Raw genomic sequence first — 22,462 nt, forward strand, 5'->3', positions numbered from 1 at the left:
AGTGCCTCCTTTACAGTGCCTCCTTTACAGTGCCTCCTTTACAGTGCCTCCTTTACAGTCCCTCCTACAGTGGAGAAGGAAGGAAAAGTCTGAATCCCAAATGACACCCTATTCCCTATATAGTGCACTACTTCAGACCAAAGCCCTATGGCACCCTATTCCCTATATAGTGCACTACTTTAGACCAGAGCCCTACGGCACCCTGTTCCCTATATATAGTGCACTACTTCAGACCAGAGCCCTATGGCACCCTATTCCCTATATATAGTGCACTACTTCAGACCAGAGCCCTATGGCACCCTGTTCCCTATATATAGTGCACTACTTTAGACCAGGGGCCATTGGGTATACAGCATGCTCATGTCAACGCAGGTTAGCGTTTGTTTTGCCATGAATGTTGGCAGTTCTGCAGAGTGTTCCCTAGCTGGCACAGCCACAAAGTCATACAATCTGTTTTACAAATAGGTATGTAAAATAATTAAGGAAGTCAAATCCGGCTTTATTAAACTTCCTCTTGAACGTTGTGGTAGTAGAATACCCAAGGTGTGGTAGTAGAATACCCAAGGTGTGGTAGTAGAATACCCAAGGTGTGGTAGTAGAATACCCAAGGTGTGGTAGTAGAATACCCAAGGTGTGGTAGTAGAATACCCAAGGTGTGGTAGTAGAATACCCAAGGTAGAATACCCAAGGTGTGGTAGTAGAATACCCAAGGTGTGGTAGTAGAATACCCAAGGTGTGGTAGTAGAATACCCAAGGTGTGGTAGTAGAATACCCAAGGTGTGGAGGTAGAATACCCAAGGTGTGGTAGTAGAATACTCAAGGTGTGGCAGTAGAATACCCAAGGTGTGGTAGTAGAATACTCAAGGTGTGGCAGTAGAATACCCAAGGTGTGGTAGTAGAATACCCAAGGTGTGGCAGTAGAATACCCAAGGTGTGGCAGTAGAATACCCAAGGTGTGGTAGTAGAATACCCAAGGTGTGGTAGTAGAATACCCAAGGTGTGGTAGTAGAAAACCCAAGGTGTGGTAGTAGAATACCCAAGGTGTGGCAGTAGAATACCCAAGGTGTGGTAGTAGAATACCCAAGGTGTGGTAGTAGAATACCCAAGGTGTGGCAGTAGAATACCCAAGGTGTGGTAGTAGAATACTCAAGGTGTGGCAGTAGAATACCCAAGGTGTGGTAGTAGAATACCCAAGGTGTGGTAGTAGAATACCCAAGGTGTGGTAGTAGAATACCCAAGGTATGGCAGTAGAATACCCAAGGTGTGGTAGTAGAATACCCAAGGTGTGGTAGTAGAATACCCAAGGTGTGGTAGTAGAATACCCAAGGTGTGGTAGTAGAATACCCAAGGTGTGGTAGTAGAATACCCAAGGTGTGGTAGTAGAATACCCAAGGTGTGGTAGTAGAATACCCAAGGTGTGATGTCTAAACTGGGTGGTGCTTCATCAGTTCCTCTTATTATAATTTTGTACCTTTATTTAACAAGTCAGTTAAGAACAAATTATTATTTTCAATGACAGCCTAGGAAGAGTGGATTAACTGGTTTAGGAACAGTGGGTTAACTGCCTGTTCAGGGGCAGAACGACAGATTTGTACCTTGTCAGCTCGGGGGTTTGAACTTGCAACCTTTCGGTTACTAGTCCAACACTCTAACCACTAGGCTACCTGCCGCCCAATCATTTCCACATTTAACAGACTCTCTGATCCAGAGAGACTTACAGTAGAGAGTCATTTAACAGACTCTCTGATCCAGAGAGACTTACAGTAGAGAGTCATTTAACAGACTCTCTGATCCAGAGAGACTTACAGTAGGGAGTCATTTAACAGACTCTCTGATCCAGAGAGACTTACAGTAGAGAGTCATTTAACAGACTCTCTGATCCAGAGAGACTTACAGTAGAGAGTCATTTAACAGACTCTCTGATCCAGAGACTTACAGTAGAGAGTCATTTAACAGACTCTCTGATCCAGAGAGACTTACAGTAGAGAGTCATTTAACAGACTCTCTGATCCAGAGAGACTTACAGTAGAGAGTCATTTAACAGACTCTCTGATCCAGAGAGACTTACAGTAGGGAGTCATTTAACAGACTCTCTGATCCAGAGAGACTTACAGTAGAGAGTCATTTAACAGACTCTCTGATCCAGAGAGACTTACAGTAGAGAGTCATTTAACAGACTCTCTGATCCAGAGAGACTTACAGTAGAGAGTCATTTAACAGACTCTCTGATCCAGAGAGACTTACAGTAGAGAGTCATTTAACAGACTCTCTGATCCAGAGAGACTTACAGTAGAGAGTCATTTAACAGACTCTCTGATCCAGAGAGACTTACAGTAGGGAGTCATTTAACAGACTCTCTGATCCAGAGAGACTTACAGTAGAGAGTCATTTAACAGACTCTCTGATCCAGAGAGACTTACAGTAGAGAGTCATTTAACAGACTCTCTGATCCAGAGAGACTTACAGTAGAGAGTCATTTAGGGTAGTTAGAACCAGTGAGGACTGAGGAGTTGTAGCTACTAAGACATAGGGTCTAACTACCCTGCCTCTGTCTTAGTAGCTACAACTCCTCAGTGGTTCTAACTACCCTGTCTCTGTCTTAGTAGCTACAACTCCTCAGTCCTCACTGGTTCTAACTACCCTGTCTCTGTCTTAGTAGCTACAACTCCTCAGTCCTCACTGGTTCTAACTACCCTGCCTCTGTCTTAGTAGCTACAACTCCTCAGTCCTCACTGGTTCTAACTACCCTGTCTCTGTCTTAGTAGCTACAACTCCTCAGTCCTCACTGGTTCTAACTACCCTGTCTCTGTCTTAGTAGCTACAACTCCTCAGTCCTCACTGGTTCTAACTACCCTGTCTCTGTCTTAGTAGCTACAACTCCTCAGTCCTCACTGGTTCTAACTACCCTGCCTCTGTCTTAGTAGCTACAGTCACTGAGATAATATACTATATCTGGATAGGTTTCGTGGCTCGGCCAGGTCATCACAGGGTCACAAAGTCACAGGGAATGTAACCCTTCAGTACACTGACCCGGTCTGATGCCCTTTCCCATTGCCACGAGGTTAATGGGACCACACCGCTGTGACACCGGGCCAACGGGCCAATGGGCGTTCAACGGGCCAACGGGCCAACGGGCCAACAATCTGGTGCCTTCTTAAAGGCCAGGGTTTTCCCAAATGGAACCCTATCCCCTATATAGTGCACTACTTTAGACCAGAACCCTATGGCACCCTATTCCCTATATAGTGCACTACTTTATACCAGAGCCCTATGGCACCCTATTCCCTATATAGTGCACTACTTTAGACCAGATACCTATTCCCTATATAGTGCACTACTTTAGATCAGAGCCCTATGGCACCCTATTCCCTACATAGTGCACTACTTTAGACCAGTGCCCTATGGCACCCTATTCCCTATATAGTGCACTACTTTGGATCGTAGTACACTATATAGGGAATCGGGTGCCATTTCTTGTCCCCTGGGTTTTATTTGTCTGCATCGGAAGCAGTTTATTTTGGGGGGTTAGGAGGTCTGACAGACTCTCTTTGGGGGGTTAGGAGGACTGACAGACTCTCTTTGGGGGGTTAGGAGGACTGAAAGACTCTCTTTGGGGGGTTAGGAGGACTGACAGACTCTCTTTGGGGAGGAAGCAGTATATTTTGGGGGGTTAGGAGGACTGACAGACTCTCTTTGGGGAGGAAGCAGTATATTTTGGGGGGTTAGGAGGTCTGACAGACTCTCTTTGGGGGGTTAGGAGGACTGAAAGACTCTCTTTGGGGGGTTAGGAGGACTGACAGACTCTCTTTGGGGAGGAAGCAGTATATTTTGGGGGGTTAGGAGGACTGACAGACTCTCTTTGGGGAGGAAGCAGTTTATTTTGGGGGGTTAGGAGGACTGACAGACTCTCTTTGGGGAGGAAGCAGTATATTTTGGGGGGTTAGGGGGTCTGACAGACTCTCTTTGGGGAGGAAGCAGTTTATTTTGGGGGGTTAGGAGGACTGACTGACTCTCTTTGGGGAGGAAGCAGTTTATTTTGGGGGGTTAGGAGGACTGACTGACTCTCTTTGGGGAGGAAGCAGTTTATTTTGGGGGGTTAGGAGGACTGACAGACTCTCTTTGGGGAGGAAGCAGTATATTTTGGGGGGTTAGGGGGTCTGACAGACTCTCTTTGGGGAGGAAGCAGTATATTTTGGGGGGTTAGGAGGACTGACTGACTCTCTTTGGGGAGCCGGCACATCTGTGATGGATGAAGTAGAGGGAGTGGTGCCTGTCTCAAACCCCCTGCACCCCTCTACTCCTCTCCTGCCCCCCCCCCCCTACCCTCTCCTGCCCCCCTCTACCCCTCTCCTGTCCCCTCATACCCTCTCCTGCCTCCTCCTGCCCCTTCTACCCCTCTCCTGTCCCCTCATAACCTCTCCTGCCTCCTCTTGCCCCCTCTACCCCTCTCCTGCCTTCTCATACCCTCTCCTGCCTCCTCATACCCTCTCCTGCCTCCTCATACCCTCTCCTGCCTCCTCCTTCCCCCCTCTACCTCACTCCTGCCCCCCTCTAACCCTCTCCTGTCCCTCATACCCTCTCCTGCCTCCTCCTGCCCCCCTCATACCCTCTCCTGCCTTCTCCTGCCCCCCGTAACCCCTGTGCACCCTCCTCTCCCTGAGGACAGGACCCCCTCCTCTCCCCCTTAACCCCTGTGCACCCTCCTCTCCCTGGGGACAGGGCCTCCTCCTGCCCCCCTCTACCCCTCTCCTGCCTCCTCCTGCCCCCCTCTACCACCCTCCTCTCCCTGGGGACAGACAACCTGCTGTGTCCCAGCTTGCTGCTGCTGTTACTAAACACATTGACACAGGAAGTGGTAACATACTACACGGGACTACACTACACTGATATAGATAGCTACAGATCTAGGATCAGATTCCTCCAACCGTAACCTTAACCATTAGACGGGGGAAAATGAAGAAGGAAACTGACCCGAGACCAGCGTCTCTGTTGGTCTGCGTGGATAATAATACGTGGGTCAGCCTACACCTACAGAAACACAGCTGATTCAATACTAGGCCAAGTTTCCTCTGTTTCAGTTCAGTTTAATGTGTGTCTCCCACTGGTGATTACCGGGTGTATCACCACCATGCAGCAGATGACATAGAGCCCTCTGACTGGAGGGATACGAGACACCCAGACAGGCCCTCTGCCAGCCCAGCCATGCTGTTCTGATTAGCCACGTCGTGCCCCTCCCTCTAAACTCACTCACTTCCTGCAATGGAACTTGTGACTCCACTTGTGTCGTTCCAGATCGACAGAAAAAGGAGAGGAGAGAGGGAAGAGAGGAGAGAGGGAAGAGAGGAGAGAGAGGAGAGGAGAGAGGGAAGAGAGGAGAGAGGGAAGAGAGGAGAGAGGGAAAAGAGGAGAGAGGAGAGAGGGAAGAGGGAAGAGAGGAGAGAGGAGAGAGGGAAGAGGGAAGAGAGGAGAGAGGGAAGAGAGGAGAGAGGGAGGAGAGGAGAGGGAAGAGAGGAGAGAGAGGAGAGAGGGGAGAGGGAAGAGAAGAGAGAGAGAGAGAGACAGAGAGAGAGAGACAGAGAGAGAGAGAGAGAGAGAAGGGTAGAGAAGGGTAGAGAAGGGTAGAGAAGAGAGAGAGAGAGAGAGAGAGAGAGAGAGAGAGAGCTGTACCACCCATGTTCCCGTCTATTTTCTAATTTGTCATGCGTCTGTCATGTGGTAATGATAAAGTGGTGTAATGGCCTAACAGTTTGACATTTTGTTTAATTATTGTGATGAGCTCATGTTTCTCTGTACCAGGATCATACAGCCTCACCATACAGCCTTACCATACAGTCTTACCATACAGTCTTACCATACAGCCTGTACCAGACCATACAGCCTGTACCAGACCACACAGCCTTACCATACAGCCTGTACCAGACCATACAGCCTTACCATACAGCCTCACCATACAGCCTTACCATACAGCCTTACCATACAGCCTCACCATACAGCCTTACCATACAGCCTTACCATACAGCCTGTACCAGACCATACAGCTTGTAACAGACCATACAGCCGGTACCAGATCATACAGCCTTACCATACAGCCTGTACCAGACCATACAGCCTGTACCAGACCATACAGCCTGTACCAGACCATACAGCATGTACCAGACCATACAGCCTGTACCAGACCATACAGCTTGTAACATACCAGACAGCCTGTAACAGACCATACAGCCTGTACCAGACCATACAGCCGGTACCAGATCATACAGCCTTACCATACAGCCTGTACCAGACCATACAGCCTGTACCAGACCACACAGCCTTACCATACAGCCTGTACCAGACCATACAGCCTGTAACAGACCATACAGCTTGTACCAGAACAGACAGCCTGTACCAGACCAGACAGCCTGTACCAGACCAGACAGCTTGTACCAGAACAGACAGCCTGTACCAGACCAGACAGCCTGTACCATGATCATACAGCCTGTACCAGACCATACAGCCTGTACCAGACCATACAGCCTGTACCAGACCAGACAGCCTGTACCAGACAGCCTGTACCATGATCATACAGCCTGTACCAGACCAGACAGCCTGTACCATGATCATACAGCCTGTACCAGACCATACAGCCTGTACCAGACAGCCTGTACCAGACCAGACAGCCTGTACCAGACCAGACAGCCTGTACCAGACAGCCTGTACCAGACCAGACAGCCTGTACCATGATCATAAACAGGGTTGACCGTAAACAGGGTTGACCGTAAACAGGGTTGACCGTATCAGAGTTGACTGTATCAGGGTTGACTGTATCAGGGTTGACTGTATCAGGGTTGACTGTATCAGGGTTGACTGTAACAGGGTTGACCGTAAACAGGGTTGACTGTATCAGGGTTGACTCTAAACAGGGTTGACTGTATCAGGGTTGACTGTACCAGGGTTGGCTGTACCAGGGTTGACTGTACCAGGGTTGACTATAAACAGGGTTGACCGTAACAGGGTTGACCGTAAACAGGGTTGACCGTAACAGGATTGACCGTAAACAGGGTTGACTGTACCAGGGTTGATGATTTTATCTTAAATCAGCCATAGATACCCTTCAGACAGGTGGAATTGAAGCTTGAATTGTGCAACAGGGAGAGACACACATGATTTGTTGTTGTTGGTAGAACATGCCTAGCCTGTCTATCTACGGGTAACGGGGGGGTTGACATGTTGTGTTCGGGGGTGCCAACCCTGACAGGATGACCACATCAGTGAATCAACCCACTCAGGTGACGCACCCCCTCCAGGGACGGCATGAGAGAGCCCCAGTAAGCCAGTGACTCAGCCCCTGTAATAGGGTTAGAGGCAGAGAATCCCAGTGGAAAGAGGGGAACCGGCCAGGCAGAGACAGCAAGGGCGGTTCGTTGCTCCAGAGCCTTTCCGTTCACCTTCCCACTCCTGGGTCAGACTACACTCAATCCTTTGACCCACTGAAGAGATGAGTCTTCAGTAGAGACTTGAAGGTTGAGACCGAGTTTGCATCTCTGACATGGGTAGGCAGACCGTTCCATAAAAATGGAGCTCTATAGGAGAAAGCCCTGCCTCCAGCTGTTTGCTTAGAAATTCTAGGGACAATTAGGAGGCCTGCGTCTTGTGACTGTAGCGTACGTGTAGGTATGTACGGCAGGACCAAATCAGAGAGATAGGTAGGAGCAAGCCCATGTAATGCTTTGTAGGTTAGCAGTAAAACCTTGAAATCAGCCCTTGCTTTGACAGGAAGCCAGTGTAGAGAGGCTAGCACTGGAGTAATATGATAAAATGTTTGGGTTCTAGTCAGGATTCTAGCAGCCGTATTTAGCACTAACTGAAGTTTATTTAGTGCTTTATCCGGGTAGCCGGAAAGTAGAGCATTGCAGTAGTCTAACCTAGAAGTGACAAAAGCATGCATTAATTTTTCTGCATCATTTTAGGACAGAAAGTTTCTGATTTTTGCAATGTTACGTAGATGGAAAAAAGCTGTCCTTGAAATGGTCTTGATATGTTCTTCAAATGAGAGTTCAGGGTCCAGAGTAACGCCGAGGTCCTTCACAGTTTTATTTGAGACGACTGTACAACCATTAAGATGAATTGTCAGATTCAACAGAAGATCTCTTTGTTTCTTGGGACCTAGAACAAGCATCTCTGTTTTGTCCGAGTTTAAAAGTAGAAAGTTTGCAGCCATCCACTTACTTATGTCTGAAACACATGCTTCTAGCGAGGGCAATTTTGGGGCTTCACCATGTTTCATTGAAATGTACAGCTGTGTGTCATCCGCATAGCAGTGAAAGTTAACATTATGTTTTCGAATAACATCCCCAAGAGGTAAAATATATAGTGAAAACAATAGTGGTCCTAAAACGGAACCTTGAGGAACACCGAAATTTACAGTTGATTTGTCAGAGGACAAACCATTCACAGAGACAAACTGATATCTTTCCGACAGATAAGATCTAAACCAGGCCAGAACTTGTCCGTGTAGACCAATTTGGGTTTCCAATCTCTCCAAAAGAATGTGGTGATCGATGGTATCAAAAGCAGCACTAAGGTCTATGAGCACGAGGACAGGTGCAGAGCCTCGGTCCGATGCCATTAAAATGTAATTTACCACCTTCACAAGTGCCGTCTCAGTGCTATGATGGGGTCTAAAACCAGACTGAAGCATTTCGTATACATTGTTTGTCTTCAGGAAGGCAGTGAGTTGTTGCGCAACAGCCTTTTCTAAAATTTTTGAGAGGAATGGAAGATTCGATATAGGCCGATAGTTTTTTATATTTTCTGGGTCAAGGTTTGGCTTTTTCAAGAGAGGCTTTATTACTGCCACTTTTAGTGAGTTTGGTACACATCCGGTGGATAGAGAGCCGTTTATTATGTTCAACATAGGAGGGCCAAGCACAGGAAGCAGCTCTTTCAGTAGTTTAGTTGGAATAGGGTCCAGTATGCAGCTTGAAGGTTTAGAGGCCATGATTATTTTCATCATTGTGTCAAGAGATATAGTAGTAAAACACTTGAGCGTCTCTCTTGATCCTAGGTCCTGGCAGAGTTGTGCAGACTCAGGACAACTGAGCTTTGAAGGAATACGCAGATTTAAGGAGGAGTCCGTAATTTGCTTTCTAATAATCATAATCTTTTCCTCAAAGAAGTTCATGAATTTATCACTGCTAAAGTGAAAGTCATCCTCTCTTGGGGAATGCTGCTTTTTAGTTAGCTTTGCGACAGTATCAAAAAGGAATTTCGGATTGTTCTTATTTTCCTCAATTAAGTTAGAAAAATAGGATGATCGAGCAGCAGTAAGGGCTCTTCGGTACTGCACAGTACTGTCTTTCCAAGCTAGTCGGAAGACTTCCATTTTGGTGTGGCGCCATTTCCGTTCCAATTTTCTGGAAGCTTGCTTCAGAGCTCGGGTATTTTCTGTGTACCAGGGAGCTAGTTTCTTATGAGAAATGTTTTTAGTTTTTAGGGGTGCAACTGCATCTAGGGTATTGCGCAAGGTTAAATTGAGTTCCTCAGTTAGGTGGTTAACTGATTTTTGTCCTCTGGCGTCCTTGGGTAGACAGAGGGAATCTGGAAGGACATCAAGGAATCTTTGTGTTGTCTGTGAATTTATAGCACGACTTTTGATGATCCTTGGTTGGGGTCTGAGCAGATTATTTGTTGCAATTGCAAACGTAATAAAATGGTGGTCCGATAGTCCAGGATTATGAGGAAAAACATTAAGATCCACAACATTTATTCCATGGGACAAAACTAGGTCCAGCGTATGACTGTGACAGTGAGTGGGTCCAGAGACATGTTGGACAAAACCCACTGAGTCGATGATGGCTCCGAAAGCCTTTTGGAGTGGGTCTGTGGACTTTTCCATGTGAATATTAAAGTCACCAAAGATTAGAATATTATCTGCTATGACTACAAGGTCCGATAGGAATTCAGGGAACTCAGTGAGGAACGCTGTATATGGCCCAGGAGGCCTGTAAACAGTAGCTATAAAAAGTGATTGAGTAGGCTGCATAGATTTCATGACTAGAAGCTCAAAAGACGAAAACGTCATCATTTTTTTTTTGTAAATTTAAATTTGCTATCGTAAATGTTAGCAACACCTCCGCCTTTGCGGGATGCACGGGGGATATGGTCACTAGTGTAGCCAGGAGGTGAGGCCTCATTTAACACAGTAAATTCATCAGGCTTAAGCCATGTTTCAGTCAGGCCAATCACATCAAGATTATGATCAGTGATCAGGGATCTAACATTAAGTAGCCCTATTTTGAGATGTGAGGTATCATGATCTCTTTCAATAATGACAGGAATGGAGGTGGTCTTTATCCTAGTGAGATTGCTAAGGCGAACACCGCCATGTTTAGTTTTGCCCAACCTAGGTCGAGGCAAAGACACGGTCTCAATGGTGATAGCTGAGCTGACTACACTGACTGTGCTAGTGGCAGACTCCACTATGCTGGCAGGCTGGCTAACAGCCTGCTGCCTGGCCTGCACCCTATTTCATTGTGGAGCTAGAGGAGTTAGAGCCCTGTCTATGTTGGTAGATAAAATGAGAGCACCCCTCCAGCTAGGATGGAGTCCGTCACTCCTCAGCAGGTCAGGCTTGGTCCTGTTTGTGGGTGAGTCCCAGAAAGAGGGACAATTATCTACAAATTCTATATTTTGGGAGGGGCAGAAAACAGTTTTCAACCAGCGATTGAGTTGTGAGACTCTGCTGTAGAGCTCATCACTCCCCATTAACATTAACATGAGGGACAGAGTAACAGGGTTGACATTAACATGAGGGACAGAGTAACAGGGTTGACATTAACATGAGGGACAGAATAACAGGGAAAAACATTAACATGAGGGACAGAGTAACAGGGTTGACATTAACATGAGGGACAGAATAACAGGGTTGACCTTAACATGAGGGACAGAATAACAGGGTTGACCTTAACATGAGGGACAGATTAACAGGGTTGACCTTAACATGAGGGACAGAGTAACATGGTTGACCTTAACATGAAGGACAGAATAACAGGGTTGACCTTAACATGAGGGACAGAGTAACAGGGTTGACCATGAGGGACAGAATAACAGGGTTGACATTAACATGAGGGACAGAGTAACAGGGTTGACATTAACATGAGGGACAGAATAACAGGGTTGACATTAACATGAGGGACAGAATAACAGGGTTGACATTAACATGAGGGACAGAATAACAGGGTTGACCTTAACATGAGGGACATAATAACAGGGTTGACGTTAACATGAGGGACAGAGTAACAGGGTTGACCATGAGGGACAGAGTAACAGGGTTGACCATGAGGGACAGAGTAACAGGGTTGACCTTAACATGAGGGACAGAGTAACAGGGTTGACCTTAACACGAGGGACAGAGTAACAGGGTTGACATTAACATGAAGGACAGAATAACAGGGTTGACCTTAACATGAGGGACAGAGTAACAGGGTTGACATTAACATGAGGGACAGAATAACAGGGTTGACCTTAACATGAGGGACAGAGTAACAGGGTTGACCTTAACACGAGGGACAGAGTAACAGGGTTGACATTAACATGAAGGACAGAATAACAGGGTTGACCTTAACATGAGGGACAGAGTAACAGGGTTGACCATGAGGGACAGAATAACAGGGTTGACATTAACATGAGGGACAGAATAACAGGGTTGACATTAACATGAGGGACAGAATAACAGGGTTTACATTAACACGAGGGACAGACGTAAATTAATCACTATGAAATAATTAATAATATTCAGAAATCCCTTTTTGGAAGCAACAAAATAACTGTGGCATTTCAATGATGGTGAAACCTAGAGACATTTTGGGGGATAAGTTGGTTAAAGTCCTCCTAGAAATCACAGAGGGTCACAATTGCTGAATGTTTTAGCAAGTCCTTCTTCATATTAAAAAGTGATTTAGAGTCAGAGTGTACATGGTTAGTCACCTCTCTGTCTCTCTGTCCCAGTGTTCCTGGGTTAGAGTACATGGTTAGTCACCTCTCTGTCCCAGTGTTCCTGGGTTAGTGTACATGGTTAGTCACCTCTCTGTTCCAGTGTTCCTGGGTTAGAGTACATGGTTAGTCACCTCTCTGTCCCAGTGTTCCTGGGTTAGAGTACATGGTTAGTCACCTCTCTGTCTCTCTGTCCCAGTGTTCCTGGGTTAGAGTACATGGTTAGTCACCTCTCTGTCCCAGTGTTCCTGGGTTAGTGTACATGGTTAGTCACCTCTCTGTTCCAGTGTTCCTGGGTTAGAGTACATGGTTAGTCACCTCTCTGTCTCTCTGTCCCAGTGTTCCTGGGTTAGTGTAAATGGTTAGTCACCTCTCTGTCTCTCTGTCCCAGTGTTCCTGGGTTAGAGTACATGGTTAGTCACCTCTCTGTCCCAGTGTTCCTGTGTTAGAGTACATGGTTAGTCACCTCTCTGTTCCAGTGTTCCTGGGTTAGAGTACATGGTTAGTCACCTCTCTGTCTCTCTGTCCCAGTGTTCCTGGGTTAGAGTGTACATGGTTAGTCACCTCTCTGTCGCTCTGTCCCAGTGTTCCTGGGTTAGAGTACATGGTTAGTCACCTCTCTGTCCCAGTGTTCCTGGGTTAGTGTACATGGTTAGTCACCTCTCTGTCTCTCTGTCCCAGTGTTCCTGGGTTAGAGTGTACATGGTTAGTCACCTCTCTGTCGCTCTGTCCCAGTGTTCCTGGGTTAGAGTACATGGTTAGTCACCTCTCTGTCCCAGTGTTCCTGGGTTAGTGTACATGGTTAGTCACCTCTCTGTCGCTCTGTCCCAGTGTTCCTGGGTTAGTGTACATGGTTAGTCACCTCTCTGTCTCTCTGTCCCAGTGTTCCTGGGTTAGAGTACATGGTTAGTCACCTCTCTGTCCCAGTGTTCCTGGGTTAGTGTACATGGTTAGTCACCTCTCTGTCCCAGTGTTCCTGGGTTAGAGTACATGGTTAGTCACCTCTCTGTCCCAGTGTTCCTGGGTTAGTGTACATGGTTAGTCACCTCTCTGTCTCTCTGTCCCAGTGTTCCTGGGTTAGAGTGTACATGGTTAGTCACCTCTCTGTCTCTCTGTCCCAGTGTTCCTGGGTTAGAGTGCATGGTTAGTCACCTCTCTGTCCCAGTGTTCCTGGGTTAGAGTACATGGTTAGTCACCTCTCTGTCTCTCTGTCCCAGTTTTCCTGGGTTAGAGTACATGGTTAGTCACCTCTCTGTCCCAGTGTTCCTGGGTTAGAGTACATGGTTAGTCACCTCTCTCTGTCTCTCTGTTCCTGGGTTAGAGTACATGGTTAGTCATCTCTCTGTCCCAGTGTTCCTGGGTTAGAGTACATGGTTAGTCACCTCTCTGTCTCTCTGTCCCAGTGTTCCTGGGTTAGAGTACATGGTTAGTCACCTCTCTCTGTCTCTCTGTTCCTGGGTTAGAGTACATGGTTAGTCATCTCTCTGTCCCAGTGTTCCTGGGTTAGAGTACATGGTTAGTCACCTCTCTGTCTCTCTGTCCTAGTGTTCCTGGGTTAGTGTACATGGTTAGTCACCTCTCTGTCTCAGTGGTCCTGGGTTAGAGTACATGGTTAGTCACCTCTCTCTGTCCCAGTGTTCCTGGGTTAGTCACCTCTCTCTCCCAGGGTTCCTGGGTTAGTCACCTCTCTGTCTCTGTCCCAGTGTTCCTGGGTTAGAGTACATGGTTAGTCACATCTCTGTCTCTCTGTCCCAGTGTTCCTGGGTTAGAGTACATGGTTAGTCACCTCTCTGTCTCTCTGTCCCAGTGTTCCTGGGTTAGTGTACATGGTTAGTCACCTCTCTGTCCCAGTGTTCCTGGGTTAGAGTACATGGTTAGTCACCTCTCTGTCTCTCTGTCCCAGTGTTCCTGGGTTAGAGTACATGGTTAGTCACCTCTCTGTCCCAGTGTTCCTGGGTTAGAGTACATGGTTAGTCATCTCTCTGTCCCAGTGTTCCTGGGTTAGAGTACATGGTTAGTCACCTCTCTGTCCCAGTGTTCCTGGGTTAGAGTACATGGTTAGTCACCTCTCTGTCCCAGTGGTCCTGGGTTAGTCATCTCTCTGTCCCAGTGTTCCTGGGTTAGAGTACATGGTTAGTCACCTCTCTGTCCCAGTGTTCCTAGTTTAGAGTACATGGCGTGGGTAAACAGCTCCAGTGTTCCTGGTTAGAGTATATGGTTAGTCATCTCTCTCTTTCTCTCTGCCCCAGTGTTCCTGACGTGGGTAAACTGTTCCAGCGTGCGCTGGGCCACCAGGATCCAGGACGTGTTCACGGTGGCCAAGTTGCTGGCTCTGGGACTCATCATAGCTGTGGGACTGGTGCAGATCTGCAGAGGTGAGGACACACACACACACACACACACACACACACACACACACACACACACACACACACACACACACACACACTCGTATGCAGGCAGGCACACACAGTTCTGTTGCCAAATCATTCTACATATCTGTAGTTATCAGTTATGTTTAACCTGTCTGGGAACGGGGTTCCGCTAGCGGGGCTCCAAATTCGAACAACAGAAATCTAATAAATCTAATTTCTCAAACAAACAAGTATTAGGCACCATTTTAAAGATACAATTCTCGTTAATCCAGTCACAGTGTCTGATTTCAAAAATGCTTTACAGCGAATGCTCCACAAATGATTATGTTAGGTCACCACCAAGTCACCGGAAAAACACAGCCATTTTTCCAGCCAAAGAGAGGAGTCACAAAAAGCACAAATAGAGATAAAATGAATCGCTAACCTTTGATGATCTTCATCAGAGGACACTCATAGGACTTCATGTTACACAATACATGTATGTTTAGTTCGATAAAGTTCATATTTATATACAAAAATTGCATTTTACATTGACGTGTTATGTTCAGTAGTTCCAAAACATGCAGTGATTTTGCAGAGAGCCACATCAATTTACAGAAATACTCAAAATAAACATTGATAAAAGATACAACTGTTATGCATGGAATTTTAGATACTCTTCTCCTTAATGCAACCGCTGTGTCAGATTTAAAAATAACTTTACGGAAAAAGCAAACCATGCAATAATCTGAGTACGGCGCTCAGAGCCCAAAACAGCCCAAACAGATTTCCACCATGTTGTGGAGTCAACATTAGTCAGAAATAGCATTATAAATATTCACTTATCTTTGATGATCTTCATCAGAATGCACTCCCAGGAATCCCCGTTCCACCATAAATGTTTGATTTGTTCGATAAAGTTGATCATTTATGTCCATCCTTTTGTTAGGGTGTTTGGTAAACAAATCCATACGCGCGTGCAGGTCCAGCGGAAAGGTCGGATGAAAAGTCCAAAAAGTTATATTACTGGTCGTAGAAACATGTCAAGCGTAGTATAGAATCAATCTTTAGGATGTTTTTATCATAAATCTTCAATAATGTCCCAACCAGAGAATTCCTTTGTCTGTAGAAAAGCAAAGGAACGCGAGCTAACTCTCTCATGACCGCGTGTCACGAGCCCGTGGCTCTCTGCCAGACACCTGACTCAATCCCATCTCATTCAGCCCCCCTTCACAGTAGAAGCCTGAAAAAAGGTTCTAAAGACTGTTGACATCTAGTGGAAGCCTTAGGAAGTGCAATATGACCCCTTAGACACTGTATATTGGATAGGCAATCACTTGAAAAACTACAAAAACACACAGAGGTCTGAGACACACGGACAAACACACAGAGGTCTGAGACACACGGACCAACACACAGAGGTCTGAGACACACGGACAAACACACACAGAGGTCTGAGACACACGGACCAACACACAGAGGTCTGAGACACACGGACACACACACAGAGGTTGAACCTTATAATTGTCTCTGAATCACAGGATAAATGTGAGTTTCAACTGCTTCTTTAGGATGCTCCTCACCATACTGATTACAGTCATTAACTTCAGGTCAAATGACAGGAGTGAGGAAATGAATAGCCTCTGCTTCCACCTGGTGGACGTGTATAGACACTACCACAGATAGAAAAACGAGCCAGATATTATACATGTGAAGCTTTTTGTTGGCGTTTCCATTCACTACCAAAGATGGTGATGAGAGGAAGCCCAGTGGCTGGCAGTGGGGGAAAGATGGTGATGAGAGGAAGCCTAGTGGCTGGCAGTGGGGGAAATATGGTGATGAGAGGAAGCCCAGTGGCTGGCAGTGGGGGAAATATGGTGATGAGAGGAAGCCCAGTGGCTGGCAGTGGGGGAAAGATGGTGATGAGAGGAAGTCCAGTGGCTGGCAGTGGGGGAAATATGGTGATGAGAGGAAGCCCAGTGGCTGGCAGTGGGGGAAAGATGGTGATGAGAGGAAGTCCAGTGGCTGGTAGCTGGGAAAAGATGGTGATGAGAGGAAGCCCAGTGGCTGGTAGTGGGGGAAAGATGGTGATGAGAGGAAGCCCAGTGGCTGGTAGCTGGGAAAAGATGGTGATGAGAGGAAGCCCAGTGGCTGGCAGTGGGGGAAAGATGGTGATGAGAGGAAGTCCAGTGGCTGGCAGTGGGGGAAAGATGGTGATGAGAGGAAGCCCAGTGGCTGGTAGTGGGGGAAATATGGTGATGAGAGGAAGCCCAGTGGCTGGCAGTGGGGGAAAGATGGTGATGAGAGGAAGCCCAGTGGCTGGTAGTGGGGGAAAGATGGTGATGAGAGGAAGTCCAGTGGCTGGTAGCTGGGAAAAGATGGTGATGAGAGGAAGCCCAGTGGCTGGTAGTGGGGGAAATATGGTGATGAGAGGAAGCCCAGTGGCTGGCAGTGGGGGAAAGATGGTGATGAGAGGAAGCCCAGTGGCTGGTAGCTGGGAAAAGATGGTGATGAGAGGAAGTCCAGTGGCTGGCAGTGGGGGAAAGATGGTGATGAGAGGAAGCCCAGTGGCTGGTAGTGGGGGAAAGATGGTGATGAGAGGAAGCCCAGTGGCTGGCAGTGGGGGAAATATGGTGATGAGAGGAAGCCCAGTGGCTGGCAGTGGGGGAAAGATGGTGATGAGAGGAAGTCCAGTGGCTGGCAGTGGGGGAAAGATGGTGATGAGAGGAAGCCCAGTGGCTGGCAGTGGGGGAAAGATGGTGATGAGAGGAAGCCCAGTGGCTGGCAGTGGGGAAAAGATGGCGTGAGATGTTATTTTGGCTGACATTCTGTACATTTTCTCATTGATTAAACATTTGATCTCAATACATTTTTTTTTTGTTTCCAAAACTCTAGTCTGTTATGAACAGAGTGGACTACGTTTTGTAGACTTTACTCTTTGTCAAAGTTTTAAAAAATTGAGTTCTTCAGAAAGAGCGAAAAAGGGCGAATTGAGTTATTTCACACACGCTCACTTCACAAAGTAGGCGTTCCCTAACAGAAATATGCAAATACATGCTAGAATGCACCAATAGAATCTCGCTAACTCCTCATGCTTGGCTCTGCCCACCTCCTTACTTGTTCTGCCCACTATGATTAATTTACTCCCATTGGAAACGACAGGCTGTGCTCTATCTTGGGTTAGTTATAAAGATCTTTGACGCTACTGTTACAGACGCCTGAATCACAGAGAGTCTTACTAACCCCTGGTGTAGATGAAGGAGATGACTTACCAGGAGTCCAGGGGAGTTCAGCTGAAACCAAGCAGCTTATCAATGTTCAAATGGTTGACAAAACGATATTATACAACAGGCAGATCTGATCCTGTCCAAAAGAAAACTAACATCCAATATGAATCCTGCCACGTCAGGAGGCTTCCATCAATCAGCTTCTCAGATCAATAATCACCTGGGAGTGATCACACCCTTAACAACCCTTCCTCTGCTCCCTCCTGCTCCTGACCTGGTGGCTGCTGGGAGATGAAACTCCTGGCCTGGTGGCTGCTGGGAGATTAAACTCCTGGCCTGGTGGCATCTGGGAGATTAAACTCCTGGCCTGGTGGCTGCTGCCCCGTAGAGGTGGGAGATGAAAAGGGGAAATTGACTATCTAACTGTCTAGTTAGCCCTATCCCTATCACTATCATACAGTCACTGGGCCCTGTCCAGTTTGGGGAGGGTTAGAGGCAGGCGGAGAGAGGCAGGCGGAGAGAGGCAGGCAGAGAGAGGCAGGCGGAGAGAGGCAGGCGGAGAGAGGCAGGCGGAGAGAGGCAGGCGGAGAGATGCAGACGGAGAGAGGCAGGCGGAGAGAGGCAGGCGGAGAGAGGCAGGCGGAGAGATGCAGACGGAGAGAGAGAGGCAGGCGGAGAGAGGCAGGCGGAGAGAGGCAGGCGGAGAGAGGCAGGCGGAGAGAGGCAGGCGGAGAGAGGCAGGCGGAGAGAGGCAGGCGGAGAGAGGCAGGCGGAGAGAGGCAGGCGGAGAGATGCAGACGGAGAGAGGCAGGCGGAGAGAGAGAGGCAGGCGGAGAGAGAGAGGCAGGCGGAGAGAGAGAGGCAGGCGGAGAGAGAGAGGCAGGCGGAGAGAGAGAGGCAGGCGGAGAGAGAGAGGCAGGCGGAGAGATGCAGACGGAGAGAGGCAGGCGGAGAGAGGCAGGCGGAGAGAGAGAGGCAGGCGGAGAGATGCAGACGGAGAGAGGCAGGCGGAGAGAGGCAGGCGGAGAGAGAGAGGCAGGCGGAGAGAGAGAGGCAGGCGGAGGGAGGCAGACGGAGAGAGGCAGGCGGAGAGAGGTAGGCGGAGAGATGCAGGTGGAGGTAGTTTAGCCTTGTACACTAGCAGTTTGAAGTGACTCAATCATATTTGTTTTGCATACATGATTTGCAGTCTGAACAGCCAAAAAGCACATGGAATCATCATCACATTTATAATGGTTTGAAATCAGATACAGATCTGATTCCTGGCCGTGCGACTTCTATCTGAACGATCAAATCTGATTTATTATCCCTCAAGTGATATTTAGATAGTTTTTGGCATATCTTGTCAGTCGCTAGTTACTCTGTTTACAGTTTAACAAGAACACATGGTAGCTAACTAGCTTGTTCATTGTTTACAAACAAAGGAGTGAATGTGTGCTAGCAAACTAAACAACTAGCTAGAGAGCTAGTTGACTGTTGCGGTTTGCCAACAAACAAAAAAATAGGACCGTTTTTTTTAAAAGTTCTTACACCGTGATTGTGAATGTGCAAAGAATCCTGGGAAACGTCCGTGGCGGACATTGTTGTCACCTTAGCTTGTCACATACCAACGTCTGACCTGAGAGGAAGCACAACCACCAATTGGCCAACACCACTGCACACACACACACACACACACACACACACACCCGCCGTTACCGTGACAACTAGCGTAAGCATGTTACAGCAAATTACTACAGTCTGAACACACAGGAACTCTGATTTTGGTCTCTTTGTAACTTTCTGTTTGGACAGTAGTCGGTGTTCCAAAACGGATTTTGAAAAACCAAACTGATTTGAGCACCAAAACACTAAAACATGCAGTGTAGAACAAGGCTTTAGAGAGGCAGCGTTCGGGATCTGAATCAAACATACAGACATTGGACCTCATGCGGTTTGGGCTGGATTTTAGGCAGCCAGAGAGGCAGCGTTCGTGACCCAATAGAAGTTCTGTTGTCTCAGCTAATCTTCCAGACTGACATGGGAAAGAATCGTAGAAACCAGAGAGAGACAAAGTGTGAGCCGAGCGTGCTCCCTTTTATATATCACATCAGTCCAACTGTGTGATCTGTCTGCCATTAAACACTGATCTGTCTGCCATTAAACACTGTGATGTGTCTGCCATTAAACACTGTGTGATCTGTCTGCCATTAAACACTGTGTGATCTGTCTTCCCATTAAACACTGTGTGATCTGTCTGCCATTAAACACTGTGTGATCTGTCTGCCATTAAACACTGTGTGATCTGTCTGCCAATTAAACACTGTGTGATCTGTCTGCCATTAAACACTGTGTGATCTGTCTGACATTAAACACTGTGTGATCTGTCTGCCAATTAAACACTGTGTGATCTGTCTGCCATTAAACACTGTGTGCTCTGTCTGCCATTAAACACTGTGTGATCTGTCTTCCAATTAAACACTGTGTGATCTGTCTTCCCATTAAACACTGTGTGATCTGTCTGCCATTAAACACTGTGATCTGTCTGCCATTAAACACTGTGTGATCTGTCTGCCATTAAACACGGTGTGATCTGTCTTCCAATTAAACACTGTGTGATCTGTCTGCCATTAAACACTGTGTGATCTGTCTGCCATTAAACACTGTGTGATCTGTCTGCCATTAAACACTGTGATCTGTCTGCCATTAAACACTGTGTGATCTGTCTGCCAATTAAACACTGTGTGATCTGTCTGCCATTAAACACTGTGTGCTCTGTCTACCATTAAACACTGTGTGATCTGTCTGCCAATTAAACACTGTGTGATCTGTCTTCCAATTAAACACTGTGTGATCTGTCTTCCCATTAAACACTGTGTGATCTGTCTGCCATTAAACACTGTGATCTGTCTGCCATTAAACACTGTGTGATCTGTCTGCCATTAAACACGGTGTGATCTGTCTTCCAATTAAACACTGTGTGATCTGTCTGCCATTAAACACTGTGTGATCTGTCTGCCATTAAACACTGTGTGATCTGTCTGCCATTAAACACTGTGATCTGTCTGCCATTAAACACTGTGTGATCTGTCTGCCATTAAACACTGTGTGATCTGTCTTCCAATTAAACACTGTGTGATCTGTCTGCCATTAAACACTGTGTGATCTGTCTGCCATTAAACACTGTGTGATCTGTCTGCCATTAAACACTGTGTGATCTGTCTACCATTAAACACTGTGTGATCTGTCTGCCATTAAACACTGTGATCTGTCTGCCATTAAACACTGTGATCTGTCTGCCATTAAACACTGTGTATCAGGAAGTAGTCTGTCTGCCATTAAACACTGTGTATCAGGAAGTAGTCTGTCTGCCATTAAACACTGTGTATCAGGAAGTAGTCTGTCTGCCATTAAACACTGTGTATCAGGAAGTAGGCTGTCTGCCATTAAACACTGTGTATCAGGAAGTAGTCTGTCTGCCATTAAACACTGTGTATCAGGAAGTAGTCTGTCTGCCATTAAACACTGTGTATCAGGAAGTAGTCTGTCTGCCATTAAACACTGTGTATCAGGAAGTAGTCTGTCTGCCATTAAACACTGTGTATCAGGAAGTAGTCTGTCTGCCATTAAACACTGTGTATCAGGAAGTAGTCTGTCTGCCATTAAACACTGTGTATCAGGAAGTAGTCTGTCTGCCATTAAACACTGTGTATCAGGAAGTAGTCTGTCTGCCATTAAACACTGTGTATCAGGAAGTAGTCTGTCTGCCATTAAACACTGTGTATCAGGAAGTAGTCTGTCTGCCATTAAACACTGTGTATCAGGAAGTAGTCTGTCTGCCATTAAACACTGTGTATCAGGAAGTAGTCTGTCTGCCATTAAACACTGTGTATCAGGAAGTAGTCTGTCTGCCATTAAACACTGTGTATCAGGAAGTAGTCTGTCTGCCATTAAACACTGTGTATCAGGAAGTAGTCTGTCTGCCATTAAACACTGTGTATCAGGAAGTAGTCTGTCTGCCATTAAACACTGTGTATCAGGAAGTAGTCTGTCTGCCATTAAACACTGTGTATCAGGAAGTAGTCTGTCTGCCATTAAACACTGTGTATCAGGAAGTAGTCTGTCTGCCATTAAACACTGTGTATCAGGAAGTAGTCTGTCTGCCATTAAACACTGTGTATCAGGAAGTAGTCTGTCTGCCATTAAACACTGTGTATCAGGAAGTAGTCTGTCTGCCATTAAACACTGTGTATCAGGAAGTAGTCTGTCTGGAATCATGTCCCAGATTGTAACAAGCCCCATCGGATACTGGCCATCTCTCCGTCTGGACACATGTTGAATCACTACTGTAGTTGCTGTCTCTTTCGACTGTGATGATGATCAGGAGAGGGCTCAGAACGCACCCTTGTGGGGCCCCAGTGTTGAGGATCAGCGGGGTGGAGATGTTGTTGCCTACCCTCACCACCTGGGGGCGGCCCGTCAGGAAGTCCAGTACCCAGTTGCACAGGGCGGGGTCGAGACCCAGGGTCTCGACCAGCGTTGATGATGATGATGGTGTGTGTTATTACAGAAGCAATCCTCATTAGTAAAATCTTAATCTAGTCTCTCTCTCTCTCTCTCTCTCTCTCTCTCTCTCTCTCTCTCTCTCTCTCCCTCCCACCTCTCTCTCTCTCTCTCTCTCTCTCTCTGTGTCTCTCTCTCTCTCTCTCTGTCTCCCTCCCACCAGGTCACTATGATGCTCTGAGACCCAGTCAGGCGTTTGAGTTCACACGGGACCCGTCTGTCGGTCAGATAGCTCTGGCTTTCCTCCAGGCCTCCTTCGCCTTCAGCGGCTGGAACTTCCTGAACTACGTCACTGAGGAGGTGGTCGAGCCACGCAAGTAAGGATAGATCTCTAGATTTAGGGTGCGTCCCAATTTAATCAGGATA

At 47.0% G+C, this 22,462-nt stretch overlaps 1 protein-coding gene across 1 annotated transcript in view; it reads left to right on the plus strand.

The window, feature by feature from the left end:
• Positions 1 to 22,462, plus strand: part of LOC110514610 (asc-type amino acid transporter 1) — a 68,670-nt gene that overhangs the window by 22,887 nt on the left and 23,321 nt on the right. Inside the window, exons 4-5 of the mRNA XM_036981671.1 lie at positions 14,223 to 14,348; positions 22,260 to 22,413. Of these exons, the coding sequence (XP_036837566.1) occupies positions 14,223 to 14,348; positions 22,260 to 22,413 (280 nt within the window). The remainder of the gene's footprint in view (positions 1 to 14,222; positions 14,349 to 22,259; positions 22,414 to 22,462) is intronic.

Source organism: Oncorhynchus mykiss, chromosome 6, assembly GCF_013265735.2.
Source record: "Oncorhynchus mykiss isolate Arlee chromosome 6, USDA_OmykA_1.1, whole genome shotgun sequence".
NCBI lineage: Eukaryota > Metazoa > Chordata > Actinopteri > Salmoniformes > Salmonidae > Oncorhynchus > Oncorhynchus mykiss.